The sequence below is a fragment of the Marmota monax genome, unplaced genomic scaffold, assembly GCF_021218885.2.
Source record: "Marmota monax isolate L192 unplaced genomic scaffold, Marmota_monax_Labrador192_F-V1.1 WCK01_AAM20220418_F8-fsc00039, whole genome shotgun sequence".
NCBI classification, from domain to species: domain Eukaryota; kingdom Metazoa; phylum Chordata; class Mammalia; order Rodentia; family Sciuridae; genus Marmota; species Marmota monax.
Window position 1 is genome coordinate 5,094,392 of NW_026693602.1, and position 18,478 is coordinate 5,112,869.

General features: G+C 41.2%; 1 protein-coding gene across 2 annotated transcripts in view; it reads left to right on the forward strand.

Moving 5' to 3' along the window:
* The window catches only part of Setd7 (SET domain containing 7, histone lysine methyltransferase), a 48,146-nt gene that overhangs the window by 16,140 nt on the left and 13,528 nt on the right, over positions 1–18,478 (forward strand). For both annotated transcript variants that reach the window (XM_046459541.2, XM_046459542.1), the window contains exons 3-5: positions 5,692–5,893; positions 9,901–10,090; positions 14,590–14,671. In XM_046459541.2, coding sequence (XP_046315497.1) covers positions 5,692–5,893; positions 9,901–10,090; positions 14,590–14,671 — 474 coding nt within the window. The remainder of the gene's footprint in view (positions 1–5,691; positions 5,894–9,900; positions 10,091–14,589; positions 14,672–18,478) is intronic.

Consider the following 18,478-nt stretch of genomic DNA (forward strand, 5'->3'; position numbering starts at 1 on the left):
TTTGTTTGTTTGTTTAGTTTTGTGGTTGTTTGTTCTTTGAGAGTAAAGCTAAATTGCACTAATTGCTCCTCAGATATTTTATTGCTATTTTGAGCTTTTATGATAATCAGATCTTATAGACTCATAGATCTTCAATATGTTTTTTCAGGGTTAAAAACAAACAACAACAAAAAGAAAAATAGAAACACAATATAGCATACATCTAGAAGCACTACAGTCTTGCTTATCACACTTGTGAAGCATGAAGTTATTGGTTAGAAATCGCTTGGGCTAGGCTGGGGCTGTATGTAGCTCAGTGGTAAAGCGCTTGCCTCGCATGTGTGAGGCACTGGGTTCGATCCTCAGCACCACATAAAAATAAATAAAGATACTGTGTGTTTATCTACAACTAAATAAATATTTTTAAAAAAGAAAAAGGAAATAGTTTGGGCAGAGGGGCAGAGGTTGTGGCTCAGTGGTAGAGCATTCACCTAGTAGATGCAAGATGCTGGGTTCGGTCCTCAGCACCACATATAAATAAATAAATAAATAAATAAATAAATAAATAAATAAAAATAAAGGTATTATGTCCAACTACAACTAAAAAAAGAAAGAAAGAAAGAAAGAAAGATTGGGCAGAGTTGGGTCTTATTGTTCCTCACTACTTTGCCATATTTTAAGAGATAATGCATAATGTAAAATAATTCCTAAAACAATATTTTAATATTAAGAGTCACAATTTAATTGGTTAAGAATGGAAATTTAAAGTAGAATTATGATTCATTTTTATATTTCCCTCTTGGTCCTCATGTTGCTGTAGTTGACAAAAGGAAGGGAATAGAATTTAGGCCCATGAGGTGGAAAGCAGCAAATCTTCTAGAGCCTCAGACCCTGACAACAAGCCCACACTGTTTAGTCCCTAATGACATTTGCAAATTCAGATACTGCAGGTGATTTTTAAGTGAAAATGCAGTGGTGTCTGTATAAAATGCAAGTGTATCAGATCTCAAGTGCATCTTGCAAACTATTATAAAACGTATTTTTTTATGTTAAGTTAGATTTCCTAATTTATTACTGAAAACTTCACTGGAAGTATGAGAGCTTTGATAAACCAGAAATGGTCCGTGTGCATGCAGAGAAAGAAATTTAATTAAAATTGATGTTTTCATTTCCTCTAAACTTTCCAGTTGTTTAATTCAGATTCTGGTGCCAGAAAAATTGAAAGACCTTTTTTTTTTTTTTTTTGTAATTTCATAACTACTGAAAAATCTGCCAAGATGTTGAAAAGGACTTCAAGAAAATACAAGTTAAGAAATTGTGTGTTGTGATCCCATTTTTGTTAAAACAACAAAAACAAAAGGTGGGAAAATGCATGGTACACCCTTGAAAAAGTCTCAGATGCTGTGCATAATTGGGCACAAATCCTGGGTTTCTGCCTTCCACGGCTCAGGGTGCTTGTGTGTGTTTTCTTTGACAGTAAACACATGTTACCTTTTTAACATAAAGAGCCATTTATTCCACCCTTCCCCTTTCAACTGGGTCACTCATAATTTACTGCAAAAAGAGAGGACTCTTTCTTGCTTAAAAAAAAAAAAGTAGAATTGAAGCAGTTTTTAAATTTGACTATCCCAGTGTTTTGTAACTGTCTCCTTGCTTTAAACCCAGTTTCTCAGTGGAAAGCTCCCCATAATAGCCTTGAGGTTCTTGCTTAAGGATGATCTGCTGTTTATATGTAAAGGACTTACAACCTAGATAGAGAAAAATAGGACACATTATTTATTTACTTTTTGCAATGCTGGGAACCAAACCCAGGGCCTTGCACATGCCAAGCAAGCACTCTGCCACTGGGCTACACCCCAGCCCAGGACATGGAGTTTAACCTCAGTAGAGCTTTGGAGTGTTCTAGAATAGTGCCTGACTAAACTGCAATGAGTAATGGTCTGCAGGGCTGCCTGGCCAGGGTAGACTTTGAGGGAAATTAGGGCTCCATGGGGAAGATGAGGGATCTATGTTCATACAGTGATAAGCAGATGCTCTAAAACAACTCTCAGGCCAGTTTCTGCAAGAAAGATTAGAAAGCTACTTCTGTGTACCTACTTTTCAAATATAACCACATTGACATTTTAGTGGCTACAAAATAGCACCATTTTCTCTTAGTTTTTTTTTTCCTCTCTTTGAATGGAAAAATGCCAGAGGATTGAAAATATTCAGTATTATCCCAAGGCATTTATGTTTTGAATGAAGAGAAAAGGAAGGAAGGGAGGTGACAGAAAAATTAACTCGTGATTTTTTCCTGAATATGTCCTTGGAGATGCAGAGCTAAAAAGTCAGCTCACTTAGGTTTCAAGGAGGATGAAAGGAAACACACAGTATGGAAGCTAATGTACATAGAAGTCTGTGAATATATAATGTAAGCCGAAGAGGCAGGAGATGTTTTTTATTCAGGGTGAGAGAGGAACAGGCTTCCTGGGCCACATACCGTCTCTACAACTCCTCAACTCTTCCACCAGCGTCGGAAAGCAGTCACAGGAGGCAAGAAGGAATGTGCATGGCTGTGTTCACATAAAACTTTATTTACAAAAGCAAGTCATGGGTCACAATTTCCAGCCTTCTCTGGAAGGAAAAGCTGGAAAGAAAGCCTGGCTTTGAAGGCCAATCTAAGGAGCTTTTCCTTCATTTCTTCAATGCCAGAGGATTTCAGAGATTTTTATTTCCTTGGAGAACCCAGTTCGAGTGTGTGACATGCCCTTTTTGTCATAAGATTCCATCCAAGTTACCATAAAAAGTTGCCAAGAAAGCTAAGGATAAACAGATGCTAAAGAGTCATGCAGTAAGACTACTGTCCAGCACCTTAAGAATTTGCACTCGTGTGTCCAAAGTCCCCTGGACTAAGAGAGGGAAACAGCAGTTTCTTCATTGGCCATTGGCAAGGAATAGGACAAGCCACTGGATATGGTTATGGGAAAATATGTGCAAGTCTATGTTATTATTTAACTGATTTGCAAGACCTGTGCCTTGAAGATTTGGTCTTAAACCTGAGGAATATTGGCAGACTGGTCCTTTGGGGGATAATTGTACCCAAACATACACAGGAACATTTTGAATGTTGCTGAGAATCCAAAGTCCACAGAGTTGCCAAGATGAGCAAATAAAATCCAGCACACATGGTTAAACTGGAATTTCATATAAACAACAACAACAAAAATTTTTAGTATAATTATGTACTATTTAGTATTTGGGCTGGGCACCATGATGCATGCTTATAGTCCCAGCTACTCAGGAGGCTGAGGTGGCAAGATCATTTGAGCCTAGGCATTCATGAGCAATAGTGTAAGACTATCTAAAAGAAATTTTTTAAATTAAAAATAAATTAATTAAGTTAAAAATTGGTGGGACATACTTAAAGAATTATTTGTTATTTTTCTGAAATTCAAACTTAACCAGGCATTGATATTTTATCTTACAATCCAAAATATGAAGATGAATGATTAAGTTGTTTTTTGTACTGTATATTGCATCAATATGTCAGTTGATTAGTAATCGTTCTCCAAGGTGGTTTTTTTTTTTTTCTTTAATTGTGGGAGTCTAATAATGGTTGAATCTCATTAATTTCAGCCTCACTGATTTGGAATTTTGATTATTTATGCAACGGCTATGCTAAGTGCATTTTCTTCATGAATTTAGTAAGCCTATTTGTCATTGATAGTGCAAACAAAGCTGAAAGAGAACTATTTATCTCCTTGGGAGGCTGCAAATAGTGTAATTACAATGTCATCAGGGGCTATCGCCTGTTAGGCTGTACTTTTCATTTAATAATTATAGATCGTTCTCAGTCATTCATTAAAATAAGACAAGTCTTTACCAGGCAGTCAGGGACAGCCACCTCAGTTCCTGTGGCCACTTTGCATCCCATGTACCCCAGCACCCCATGTGTGCTCATCCTGCCTGGCTCAGGACACGGTGTGTGCCCACCAGGCCAAACAGTCCAGTTGTGTGTTCTGTCTTCATGTTCTCTAGAGCCACACACAGTGCTTGCTACACAGAAGGCACACTCTAAATGCTCACTGTTTGAGTGAATGAATGAATGAATGAATGAATGAGTGAATATAGTTACACATACTAAAATAATCAATGAATGAGTGTTACATGCATATATTAAAACAATCATGATGTTTTTGTTTCTAAATTTCTCACATTTTAAATTTTAAACATAGTTTGAGCCAGGCACAGTGGCTCATGCCTGTAATCCCAGTGGCAGGAGAATGGTGAGTTCAAAGCTAGCCTCAGCAAAAACGAGGTGCTAAGCAACTCAGTGAGACCCTGTCTCTAAAGAAAATACAAAATAGGGCTGTGGATGTGGTTCAGTAGTCAAGTGTCCCTGAGTTCAATCCCTGGTACCAAATAATAATAATAATAATTTGAGCTGCTCTTATTCCAAATTTTAGTATATAAAGGAAACATTTGTTAGGGTTAGTTTCATTGCATAGCCTTTGATAGGACACAGAAGTCCTGTTTCTGAACTTCCAAGGGTGTTTTCTGGGGAGAGAGATAAAGGGGTGCTGGTACATCACCACAGCACTGCTCTCCCACCTAGTACCAGGGCTCAGGCGTTATCAGAGACATGACATCAGCAGGGTGAGCCATGGTCTTCCTTCTTGCCCCCACTGGCCATGATCGTGTGTGTGTGTGTGTGTGTGTGTGTATGTACAGCCCCATACCACCTAAGAATGGCGTGACAGGCAGAATGTAGGATAGTGAACCCCATACAGTTATACTGTGGCCTGAGTGTGTTGTAGGCTATACCATCTGGGTTGTATAGGTGCACTCACAATGTTCACACAATAGCAAAATTACATGTGCCTCACCAGGCATGGTGGCACATGCCTGTAATTCTAGCAGCTCAGGAGGCTGAGGCAGGAGGATCCTGAGTTCAAAGTCAGCCTCAGCAATTTAGCGAGGTGCTAAGCAACTCAGTGAGACCCGTTTTTCTAAATAAAATACAAAATAAGGCTGGAGATGTGGCTCAGTGGTCAAGTGATATATATCGTTCTCAGGAGCTGTTCTCATGTCGAGTGATGCATGACTTATATCTGTGTGTCACACAAACATACACATATGTCCATACATTTAAATAAATCTCCAGGACCTTCCAAAGAGATACAAGGGGATTACTTGTCTGGATGCCTTTTAAGGCGATCATTGGTGAGCTGCACGTTAGTGATTTGGAGCTTATGTGGGTAGACAGACACACACATAAGTAGCCATGCATTCTTAAAAAAAACAAAAAAACATATTCTAACCTGCATTCGTCTTATTGGCGATCCCTGTAACCATCGGAAAGAGCTTGAGGACTCCCAGTGAGTTCTGGCCCTCTCTTGAGGGAGATCAACGTGAGTGGTTTATAAGTGGCAAAGGTAATGCCGGAATTTCTCTGGCCCCGTGTGGCTTGGTCTCTAGCCCCAGAAACATATTTAGGTGAGGTCTGCCCTCGGTTCCACCTGTGGCTTTCTTCTTCTCTTTCCTCCAGCCGAGAAAGGATTATGGGAGTTAGATCTCATCCTCCCTCCTCCCCTCACCCACTTTACCAGGGTTCAGGAGGGTGCCCTGCGCCTGTCGGGCTGGACAGGGCTGGACATCAGGGCCTCGGGCGGGGTTCTGTCCTGGGGAGAGTTGAGTCTGTGTGACTGTCCCTCTTTGTCCTCCCCCTCACAGCACCCTGGAGGGGTACTACGTGGACGACGCCCTGCAGGGCCAGGGCGTCTACACTTACGAGGACGGCGGCGTTCTCCAGGGCACCTACGTGGACGGAGAGCTGAACGGCCCAGCGCAGGAGTACGACACGGACGGGCGCCTGATCTTCAAGGGGCAGTACAAAGACAACATTCGCCATGGAGTGTGCTGGATCTACTACCCAGTAAGCCTGCGTCTGCTCCTGTGGGAAGGTGTGATGCAGTAAGACAGAAAGAGCCGGGTGCGCGCTCTGCTCCAAATGGAGGCGCTGCGGAACCGGAACCGAGCAGCCCAGTCGCTGAAGCCCAGAGTCTGGGAGGCCCGGGCATGCTGTGCGCTGCTGACGTAGGCTTAGTCCTGGGAGTTGGTCATTTTTTAGAGTCGTTTTTGGGAAAGAATGATTAACTGGGATGAATCAATTTTATCATACCACTAACCAAGTAAAAGATAATATATAGATATATACACACACATTGCTTTTAATTCCTTTTGGCATATAGAAAGAGTGGTAGGCTATTTCATTGTTGCTATTTATTGTGTTTTCTTTCTCATATGTAAGATTAAATCCAGAGATTTCCTTTTTTTTTTTTTTTTGTTACTACACCATTGTTTACTTTCACAATGTCACTACTTTTGAAGTCGCTTTATAGTTTATATTGCTTGAATTAAGGTGATTTAATCTAACTTGCCTGAGTAATTGGTGAGAGTAAACTGGAATTTATTAGAGCAAGTAGACATGGCAAAACCCCTAGTTCAGAATTAATGTTCTAATTTTTGTTCACATTTCAAATATCCCATCTGTTCTTAGTGAGTTTCCAGAAAATATTTCAGAAAATAAACCTTAGGGAATATTTTATTTAATATTTTGTCATATCCAGATGCTTACTCTGAACCCTATCTTCTTACAATTTAAAAATGTTAATAAAAACAAATTATTACATATGTAACGAGAAAAATAGCTCCCATTAAATCTACTTACACATTATTGTTCTTAAAAAGTTAAACTGAGTATGGAAGTGCATGCCTGTAGTCCCAAGAACTCAGGAAGCTGAGGCAAGAGAACTGCTTGAACCCAGGACATCATAGCAAGACCCATCTGGAAGGAAGGAAGGAACATATACTCTAGGAAAAGAAGGTGTAAAACATTTGCTAAGAGTTACAAAAGCGGGGCTGGGGTTGTGGCTCAGTGGTAGCACGCTTGCCTAGCATGTGTGAGGCACTGGGTTCAATTCTCAGCACCACATATAAACAAATAAATGAGTAAAGGTCCATCAATAACTAATAGTTTTTTTTTTTTATTACGAAAGCATTTACATATCCTCGTGGTAGGATCCATGACTGATCATAAGTCATTTCAGTTACCACCTAGAAAAAGGCAAGTGGGACAGGAAGAGGGGAGGCACTTGCCACCTTAAGGAGACTGAGATTGGGCTTCCTGAGGCCCCAGGTGAGCCTCTGGCTGCCCACTGCTGGGGAGGTGCTGAAATGACAGTGAACCTTGAAGTCACAGAAGTAAGTGGAACTCCGTAGGCAGAGAGAGGCAAAATAGAGATCCCCAGGCTCTCCCACTGCCTGTCATTTAACTTGTGAATAGGATCAACTTACAATCGCTGTGAGATCAAAGATGCTCTAAGCTGGGGGACTGCGTTCACCTCTCTCAGTGTTGTTGCACTTTGAAAACTAAAAATGCAGCTACATGTTAATAAGTAGCCTTAATTATTATCTTATTAAATGCCAAGAGAAGCTGCCTTTGGAAGGAAGGGCTAATGAGTTCTTAGCTTTCAGAAGTGGTTGGTAATGCCTGTTTTAAGTGTGGTATCTGTGGGCAGTTGAGGGGGTGGCTCACACTCCTCTGCTGTCTGGAGTCTGAAACAGTTAAGAAATAGACTCAGGTGTCAGAGGTCAAGTTGTCAGTTTTTATTATGGCAGGGTTGGGTTGGAGGTGTGGTATGGGCCCATGGCCTTCTACTCCTTCCCCTGGGAACTGAGCAGATGGGCCAGCTCTCGACAGTGGCTAGAAGGCTGCATGTTTGCCCAGGGGTTGTGGGCCTGCCTCGAGGAGCTTCCAATGGAAAGGGGAAATCAGGCAGCAGATAAGGGCCTGAGAAAGAAAAAAAAAAGGCAGATGCCTGAAAGAAAACTTTATCTTGATACTCCCCACCCAAAGAAGAAATGGGTGTTGGTGTCAGACCTGCCCTCTAGCCTGCTACATCGCTTGAGTGACTCCTCACTCCACCAGGGGGAGCCAGCGAGCAGAGGCCAGAATCCACAGCTTCCTACCCAGCACCCCCCAGAGAGCAGACAAGGATATTTCTGTGTGAAGGAATCAAAACAGGAAAAGAAGAATTTATTCTTCCCGCAGTGCTTATAGGCTCACTCTAAGAAGAGTTCATTTCTTTCAAGAAATTCCCTCAAACTGTAAAACAAAGTTCTTGATTAAAAATGCATAACTCTTTGGACATTATTTGGAATATTATCCCAGCTACTTGGGTGACTAAGGATGGCAAGCTCAAGGCCAGCTTGTGGATAGGATCAACTTACAATTGAGCAAGACCACGTCTCAAATTAAAAAAAAATAAAAAGGGCTGGGAGGTAGCTCAGCAGTAGAGTGCCTGTGAGCTCAATCTCCAGTATCCAAAAATAATAAAATAAAATAAAAATGCATAACTCCTTTGGGAAATAAAAGAATTCTATTTTATCATTCTAGAGAAATACATTCACTTCTTCCAAAACCAGAAGTTTAAAGCATTTAAGGGAAAAGGTATGAAGAGTAGGAAAAAAGACTTCTATTTTAAATTACTAGTAATGGTAGTGGTTTATGTTCGGGCATGTCATAAGCCCAGGCTCAGTAATCATCACTGACAGCCTGAAGGCATTATGCACAAAGTATTGTCCTCATTTATGCCTAGTAAGAATTAATTTGGGGAGGAGGAAGAGCAATAAATAGAATACTAGTGCACTTTCTACCTGTGAAAAAATGCTTCCAAGTGTTTTTCCTCTTATGGGAGCACTGAGATTCATTTTAATTTATAAACTTTTTCCCACAAAGAACAATTAGACTGTGGCAAGGCATAGAAATCAAATATACCATGTAATTGATTTCTGTTGTTTCTCAATAAGCAGCAAAAGTCACCCACATCACTGACTTTGAGTAGCTATTCCTAGATCCTTGAACCAGGGAAAATAACCAAGCTTTTAGCAATGTTATGGCATTTACATTATATCAAACATGTAAAGATCTTAGATTTCAAAGTTATACCATAAGGACCTTCAGGGTAGGGCATGAGGGGGAAGGAACTGGATTGAATTATGCATTGTTTCTTGGACCCCTAGGTCAATTAAAACAGTATTTATGGGTTACCTACTACGTCCGTGGAATCTAGTAGGATACAGAATTCTATCATAGCCTCTATGCTAAAGTACACAGTGATCCTTAGGTATGAAGCAAAACCGGCTCCTCTTACTGAAGGAGGCAAAAGGAAGCAGTAAATAGAGTGTGAAGTGATTGAGAGAGAATTGAGTTCATCTGATTTCACTTTGCCTTTGGTGTTAAGGTTAGGGGTAATGGTTTGGGAGGCTAAGGCAGGAGGATCATGAGTTTAAAGCCAGCCTCAGGAATTTAGCGAGACCCTAAACAACTTAGCCAGCCCCCGTCTCTAAATAAATTGTAAAAAGGACTGGAGATGTGGCTCAGTGGTTAAGCGTTCCTGGGTTCAATTCCTGGTACCAGAAAAAAAGATAATGATATAGGATTCTCAGAAAGGCAGTGTCTGGAAGTCCTTTTGTTTCTCTCTTAGAAAATGCAGACAAATCTATATTTACCCATGCACACAAAATTAATTCTTAGATACATTTAAACCAAAGATTTTCTTAACAGACTAGAAATCCAAAATCTAACATTAAGTAGATCATAGAAATGGCAGGTAGGATTGCCTTGATATTAGCCAGAGGTAATGTTACATTGTTTTAAATGTCTGCAACTAATGTTCCAAATGTAACATGTTTGTTTATCACCGCAGTGTTTTTGTAAGGGTCTGGGAAGTTACATGCACACGGGGACATTAACTTGAGGAGCTATGTTTCATGTTCTCACTCTTGCTACTAATAGTGCAGAATGGAAATTTCTTGAACTCGAGCCCTATAGATAAATACTATATATAATATTTTCTGGGTTTTGGTTTCTCCTATCAGGATGGAGGCAGCCTTGTAGGGGATGTCAACGAGGATGGGGAGATGACTGGAGAGAAGATAGCCTATGTGTACCCTGACGAGAGGACTGCGCTTTATGGGAAATTCATTGATGGAGAGATGATCGAAGGAAAACTGGCCACGCTCATGGCCACTGAAGAAGGGAAGCCTCACTTTGAACTGATGCCTGGAAGTAAGTTGAACGCACTTCAGATGGGTGATAGGCCGAGAGAAGTCTCTCGACCTGAGTAGCACACTGTAATGGTGCCTTAGTCAAGTTTTGCTGCAGAACAGACACTTCACCAACCTGATGGTTTACAGCAGCAGATGTAGGTCTGCTGACCATCTATGCTACAGCTGGGCGAGGCTGGGCCGGAGGATTCTGTTCAGGTTTGATTTGCTTTATGCTTTTTCTTTTTTTTCTTTCTTTTTGAGATAGGATCTCACTGAGTTATTTAGACTGGCCTCAAACTTGGCAGTCCTCCTGCCTCTACCTCCCGAGTCACTGGGATTACAGGCATGTGCCACTGTGTGTCTTAATGATGGGACCTGGGCTGAAGGGACAGTGGCAACTTTGAGCAAGATTTTTCTCACAGTGGATCATAACATGTCACAACAGAAGCAGATCCCAGTGATGTCCCCTAAAGCCTCACCTTGGAACTGACAGAGTGACCAGTTTTCTCTGGCCAAAACAAGTCACAAGGCTAAGCCAGATACAAGAAAAACAGAAATTACATCATACACTTTAGTGGGAGTCACTGAAAAGTCACATGACAAGAAGCACAGATAGATGAGTCTATAATACAGTGCAGAAGCTAAGAAATGACAGTAGTAATCCAATCAATGTCAAATGACTACATTTCCAAAGCACAGAACCATGATTTAATGATATTAAAAAGAACCAGATCAGATGGACCTCCGAACCTGTACATACTGGAAGGCTGATTCAACTTGAGCGCTAACTGGAAAAGACAAATGCATAGTGACATTCCCCTGCCCTCTCCAGAACCCAGCATCTTGTATGGAGCACACACTCAATATATGTGTGAAACCAAGAGAATCCATATGAGGATCTTCTTTGCATGTGCAATATACCACACTAAAATATTTTTTTCTGGATATAAAATTATTTATTGTAGAAAATTGGGAAACACAAAGAAAAAATTCAAAATTTAGCATTTTGGGTGGCACAGCCTAAGAACGTTGTTTGAATTAGTCTGATGCCTTGGAAACTATAAATGCCTGTTAGGTTAGGTTTGAAGGAGAAAAAATTAAAAAGGTAATAAACCTATGCCTTAGTAGACCCAAATAATACTTAGCTATTTGGGATCTGCAGGAGAATCTGCAAAGGAAAGTTCTCCAAAAATAGAAAATCTCACATTTACATTTAAGTCCAACTTGGGTTGCTTTAAATGTCTCCATTTTTATTTTTTAAGTTAAATTTTGAAGCAGTCTAAATGCAATGTGAGGTTCTGGATTGGATCCTGGAACAAAAAAAGCACATTAGTGAAAAACTGGTGGAATCTGAATAAAGTCTGGAGTTTGGTTCCTAGTAATGTATCTATGTTGGTTTCCTAATTTTGACAAATGTACCCTGTAATGTAAGAAGTTAACATTAGGAGAGACAGTGAAAGCTCTCTGTGCTATCTTTGCAACTTTTCTGTATAATTAAAACTATTCCAAGATGAACAGTTTCTTTTTAAAAAGGGAAGCAGTAATCTTTGAGCTACAAACTCTAGTATTTCAGCTCTTGATATGTTCTGAAAAAAAGATAATGTTATAATGTTTTGAAACCAGGAGACCTGGGGCAGGGGAGAATCCCAACTGGTGATCCAATATTTCCAGTTTTTAATTTTTATCTTTTGGGTGCTGGAGTTCAAACCCAGTGCCTTGCACCTGCCAGGCAGCCCATCTTCCCCTGGAGCTACCTCCCCAGCCCAGTGATGCAAAGTTTAACACTTCAGAAATGACAACATTGTTGATAGCAAGAGTCACACGGTTTGAGGGGCTTGGGTTGTGGCGCATCAGTAGAGCACTCGCCTAGCACATGCAAGGCACTGGGTTCAATCCTCAGCACCACATAATAAAAATGAATAAAATAAAGGTATTGTGTCCAACTACAACTAATATATATATATGAAAAAAGAGTCACCTGGTTTGAGTCTCAGTTTTAACATCCACCATACTGTGGTCCTGAGCAAGTTATTTATCTTTCAGAACCTATTTCTTCACTTTGAATATGGGTGTTAGCACCTACTATAAAACACCATAATGCAAGTTACTGTTGTTCTTATGTTCTTCTTAGTATGAATAAAAAACTGATTTTTGAGAGTGATAATTGTCAAGGGGATGATTGTTTTTCTTATACTTCCTAGTTACAAATAGCAAACACCCTTCTCGAATCCATGTAGGTTAAAAGAGAAAGGGGCACATTCGTGGGCAAGATTTTGGCAGGCCTCTGGCATTTTAAGGAAATGGTCTTCAAAGGGGTCAGGAAACAGCTCTGTGGGAAAGCACTAAACTGAAGAGCGTCAGGAACCATGGTTGTCCTGGGCACCTCTGAGGCACCCAAGATCTAGTGTCCTGCCACGTTCCTATGGCTCTCCTCCGCCCTCCTGTTAGTTGGCATTTTTGCTGACTAACCAATGAAGTAGATGTTCTAGGGTCATGTGACCATCTGCTCCATAAAGTTCTCCCCCACCTGCCACCTCACTGGCTTCCTGTCCCCCCCCCCCCCTTTCTCTTGGTGCTTTTGTGGCCACAGACTGCTTCTGGATCTCCACTGGCTGGACTTTCTTCTCACTCTTCAGCCTTCCCTGGAGACTCCCTCCCCTGGCCAGGCCCTGCGCTCTCTGGCTCACTGTTATAATCAGTGCTTGCTGAGTGCGTGATGTGTTCTAATCCCAAGTCACAGTGAAAACTAGGGAGGAAAGGAGACGGAAAAGGGAGTGTTGTGCTTGCCTGGAGTCCTGCGTGTCCTAGGGAGTGGAAGAAGCTGTTCTGCAGCCTGGAATACAGGACAGATGTAACGCATTTGTATCGGCAGCGTCCCTGAGGTGTTGTGTTACATGTAGCTGGCACACAGTGTACACTGGGGTTGAAAGCTTTAGTCTAAGGAAGGAGATGGAAATTTATAGAATTTTCACACAAATGTTTGATTTAGGACTGGGGATTTCGCGATTTCGCTCAGTGGTAGAGTACTTGCTTAGCATGTGTGAGGCTCTGGGTTGGACTACACACACACACACACACATACAAACACAACACACACACAAGGTTGGTTTAAAAAAAATTGCGTGGTTTTTTTTTTTTTTCTCTCTCTTTTGAACTAAATGCCTTTCATGGATTGTCTGCTGGTTCGTTTCTTACTGATTTACTCTCAGATCTATTTCTCATTTTTTCTCACCTGCTTCTGTTGCAAGGGGATTCTGCATTTCCTAGGCTTTTCTGTTATCAGTCTTCTGTCTGGGTTTGGCCACAGGGAGGCTACTGGCCCTGGGGCAGACAGGGAGGGGGTTTGGGGAAGCTCCCTCTCTGTGGAGCAGCATCTGCAGCAGCAGGCTAGCCATCACCTCCTGATTCCATCTCCCACCAGGGAAGTCCACCATAACTCTGGCCACCCCAGCCCTAGAGCCCCAGGTGCACCACGTCCCCTTAGACCCCTTAACTTAGAGTGGAGGCTTCCTTTTCCGGTCTCCTCCCTACTCCATCTTGGCTTCTCAGTTCTCCTGTCTCCAGTATAACTAATTACCTGAGTTAAATTCTCTCTTTTTGAAATACTTAAATGGCCTATTTCTTACTTAGTCCTGACTGATTTGGGTTGTTTTCTAACTTTTAATTTGAGACATTTATTTGGGCTTGGGTTGTACAAAAAAAATAGAGGACCTGGTAGCCATTGGTAACCACCGCAGAACTGCCTAATGGATTATTAGTGATGTCTCAATGCCTAAAATAATTTACTTTGCAGCAGTAAGCCCCCCGGTTCTAAATTTTGTTTCTTTACTTATTAGTCTTCAGAACATCATATGTCTCCATTATGCTTGATGAGAATTCTCTGAGGCTTATTCTTTGCAGGGAGTCATTGGTAATTCTCGAATGGTTGCACATCTTAGTTTCTGGAAAAAATTACTGATTGGGTTCTGAACCACCTCAACAGAAATAAGATGACTTTGTTAATGCTTTATCAAAAGCAGTGAGTGCACTCCTCCTGAATTCTGGAGACTGAATGTTTATTCTTAGTGAAAGAACCAACAGCCAGGGCTCAGTTGTTAGATTTTACAGACTGTCTGGTATGAAGAAAACCACGACAAAATTTTTAACCACTATTCAATTTGATCTGACCAGATATCTGAAAATTCCACAACAAAGCATTTTTTATTTAAAAAAAAAAAACAATTATTAAGTAGCCAAGTATCTTTTAAATTGTTTGAATGAAGAAAATTCTCTTGAATCCCTATCGCAAAATAGGGATTTTTAAGATGCACTTTTAATGGCTGTTCATTAAGACTTGAAAATACAACTGAAGAATAAATCTATTTGAATGGAAAAATTGCATTCGAAAAGGTATAACCAGAATAATCTCTGTGGTTGTTTAGCTCTTTCTTGTGCCTTGGATAGAAGTAAATGTTTTAAATGCTCTTCCCCAACCCTCTACCTGCACTGACAGTTGGCTTGTTTGTTTTTGCTTTTTAGGCTCCGTGTACCACTTTGATAAGTCGACTTCATCTTGCATTTCAACCAATGCTCTCCTTCCAGATCCTTATGAATCAGACAGGTAACTTTTTCCTTATGGGTTGTTTTTTTTCTTATGGTTGTACACAAAGTATATCACACCATTCATGTCTTCATATGTGTACTTAGGGTAATGATGTCCATCTCATTCTACTACCTTTCCTACCCCCATGCCCCCTCCCTTCTCCTCCCACCCCTCTGCCCTATCTAGAGTTCATCTATTCCTCCCATTCTCCCCCTCCCTACCCCACTATGAGTCAGCGTCCTTATATCAGAGAAAACATTTGGCATTTGGTTTTGGAGGATTGGCTAACTTCACTTAGCATTATCTTCTCCAACTCCATCCATTTACCTGAAAATGCCATGATTCTATTCTCTTTTATTGCTGAGTAACATTCCATTGTGTATATATGCCACATTTTTTTAATCCATTCATCTACTGAAGGACATCTAGGTTGGCTCCACAGTTTATCTATTGTGAATTGTGCTGCTATAATCATCGATATGGCTGTGTCCCTGTAGTATTCTGTTTTTAAGTCATTTGGGTATAGACCAAGGAGAGGGATCACTGGGTCAAATGGTGGTTCCATTCCCAGTTTTCCAAGGAATCTCCATACTGCTTTCCATATTGGCTGCACCAATTTGCCGTCCCACCAGCAATGTATGAGTGTGCCTTTTCCCCACATCCTCATCAGCACTTATTGTTGTTTGTCTTCATAATAGCTGCCATTCTGACTGGAGTGAGATGAAATCTTAGAGTAGTTTTGATTTGCATTTCTCTAATTGCTGGTGATGATGAACACCTTTTCATGTATTTGTTGACTGATTGTATGTCATCTTCTGATTGATTGTATGTCATCTTCTGAGAAGTGTCTGTTCACATCCTTTGCCCATTTATTGATTGGATTATTTGTTTTCTTGGTGTTTAGCTTTTTGAGTTCTTTATATATCCTAGAGATTAGTGCTCTATCTGATGTGTGAGGGGTAAAAATTTGCTCCCAAGATGTAGGCTGTCTATTCACCTCACTGATTGTTTCTTTTGCTGAGAAGAAACTTTTTAGTTTAAATCCATCCCATTTATTGATTTTTTATTTTAATTCTTGCTCTATAGGAGTCTTATTAAAGAAGTTGGGGCCTAATCCAACATGATGGAGATTAGGGCCTACGTTTTCTTCTATTATACGCAGGGTTTCTGATTTAATTCCTAGGCCCTTGATCCACATTGAGTTGAGTTTTGTGAGAAATGGTGAGAGATACGGGCTTAATTTCATTTTGTTGCATATGGATTTCCAATTTTTTTCAGCACCATTTATTGAAGAGGCTGTATTTTCTCCAATGTATGTTTTTGGTGCCTTTGTCTAATGTAAGATAATTGTAATTTTGTGGGTTAGTCTCTGTGTCCTCTATTCTGTACCATTGGTCTACCAGTCTATTTCGGTGCCAGCACCATACTGTTTTTGTTACAATTGCTCTGCAGTATAGATTAAAGTGTGGTATAGTGATGCCTGCTTCACTCTTCTTGCTTAAGATTGCTTTAGCTATTCTGAGTCTCTTATTTTTCCAGATGAATTTCATGACTGCTTTTTCTATGAGGAATACCATTGGGATTTTGATTGGAATTGCATTAAATCTGTATGGTGCTGCAATTCCTTGTGGTTTTAATTGTACTGTTTATGTAGAGCTAAAAATCCTAGTGGTGAGCCAGGTGCTATGGTGCATGCCTATAATCCCAGTGACTCAGGAGGCTGAGGCAGGAGGATTTCAAGTTTAAAGCAAGCCTCAGCAATTTAGAGGGGTCCTAAGCAACTCAGTGAGACCCTGTCTATAAATTTAAAAATATAAAAAGGGCTGGGGATGTGGGTCAGTGGTTAAGCGCCCTGTGTTCAATCCTTGGTGCAAAAAAAATCCTAGTGATGGGAATTCACATGCCTTTCATGCTCTGCTGAAGCTGGGCTCCTTCTGTTCTGTCAAAGCCCCTCATGAGAGTGTCCCTTGTCCTTTGCAAACCTTCCAAATAAATGTTTACATATTCTGAGGATGAGTGTTTTTAATCTTATACAGAATCTCTCCCTAGAGAGGGTTTCTACACTTATCAAGCGCAGAGCAGGGCTCCCATGTTTCCTGGCATGGAAGCTCCAGGTGATCAGAGCCATAGGCCAGGTGGCTCCGCCCTGCCCAAGGGCCCCCTTTCTTAGAGCTCTGGTGTCAAGGTTTCTGCTGCACACTCATGCAGTCCTCCAGGGGAGCATTTCACGTTCTTTAAAGCCCTAGCCTTCACCCCCAGAACATTCCTTTTCTTAGCCCAGCCCAGGTCCGGAGCGCAAGGCAATTTATTCAATCATCAAGGAAAGTTTGGAAACTGAACATATAAAGCATAAAAACATTCCAGCTTGTAAATGACAAGTCTCTGGTTCTACAAGCTCACTCCAAGTGTCAAGTTCTGTTCCACTTCACATGTTATCCTTGAGGGTGGCTGCACTGTACCCTCCATTCTCGGGTGGCTTTTGCTGATACCCTGCTTGGGATCCTTATTCCCTAGCAGCTGGTGTTTCTGAGCAAGGACACCTCTGAGGTTGGTTTTCTGTCTGCCTCGCTCTGATTCGGTCTCTGACTTAGCTGACAGGGCTGACCCTGCAATGTCACAAGCAATGAATGGCCTCTTTTTGACAAGAGGCTCTGGCCCAGTTACAAAGAAGACAGTTGTGTCTCTGTTGGCCCTAAAACAACACAGCACCGTAACTGTATATATCAGTCTTATTATTGTTGGGGTGATTCTTCATGACACCCTCAAAACAATGAGCAGTTTTCAAAAGCAAACATTTTATGTGACACGGTTCTGCAGGTTGGCTGAGGTTCAGCCCCTTTGGACCCAGATCAACTAGTTCAGCTGGACTAGGCTGGACTCCAGGCTTCAAGTTGGGTTCAGGTCTGTTTCGTGCGTCTTCATTCCAAGACTTGGACTACAGGAGTACAGCCCCCGGGGCATGTTCTTCTCATGGAAATGCTGGAGGAGGCTGGCAGAACTCTTCCAGGGCTATTCCACCTGAGACCCAGCATGCAGTCGCTTCTGTCCATTCTGCTAACAAAGCAGAATATAGCCAAGTACTAAGTCAGCAGGGCGGACATGTGTGATCCACCACTGGGGAGACCCCTCGAGGTCACCTGGTAAAGTGGCAGGATGTATACTCCTATCACAGAGTAGAATTGAAAGCTGTTATTCAGTCCATGAAATAAACACAAATTCCATGTAACAAAAATTACAAATGACCAATCCTTGCAGCATCATTCCATCATGGTGTCCAAAGAACTGAAAGAGTTGTTGATGGAACATATATTCTGTTTTAAAATTCAAATCCAACTGGACATAATGGTGCACACTGGTAATCCCAGTGACTCAGGAGGCTGAGGCAGGAGGACTACAAATTTGAAGCCAGCCTCTTAGTGAGATCCTGTCTTAAAATATCAATAAAAAGCGGGAAGGGGCTGGGGCTGTAGCTCAGTGGTAGAGTGCTTGCCTAGCATGTGGGAGGTACTGGGTTCAGTCCTCAGCACCACATAAAAACAAATAAACAAAATAAAGGCATTGTGGGGAAAAAAAAAAGTGGTAGGGATATAGCTCCATAGTAGAGGACCCTGGAGTTTCATTCCCAGTAACTAACACACACACACACACACAGAGAGTTCTATGGCAGAATGCTGTCTTTGCTTCTTATAAACCAGTGATTGGCAACCCGTTTCTACAAAAGGCCACATAGTAAATACTTAGGCTTTGTAGGCCGGTGAGCTTCATTGCAAGTACTCAGCTCTGCCTTAGTAGAGCTACAGCAGTTAGGAAGATACCAAGCCTATA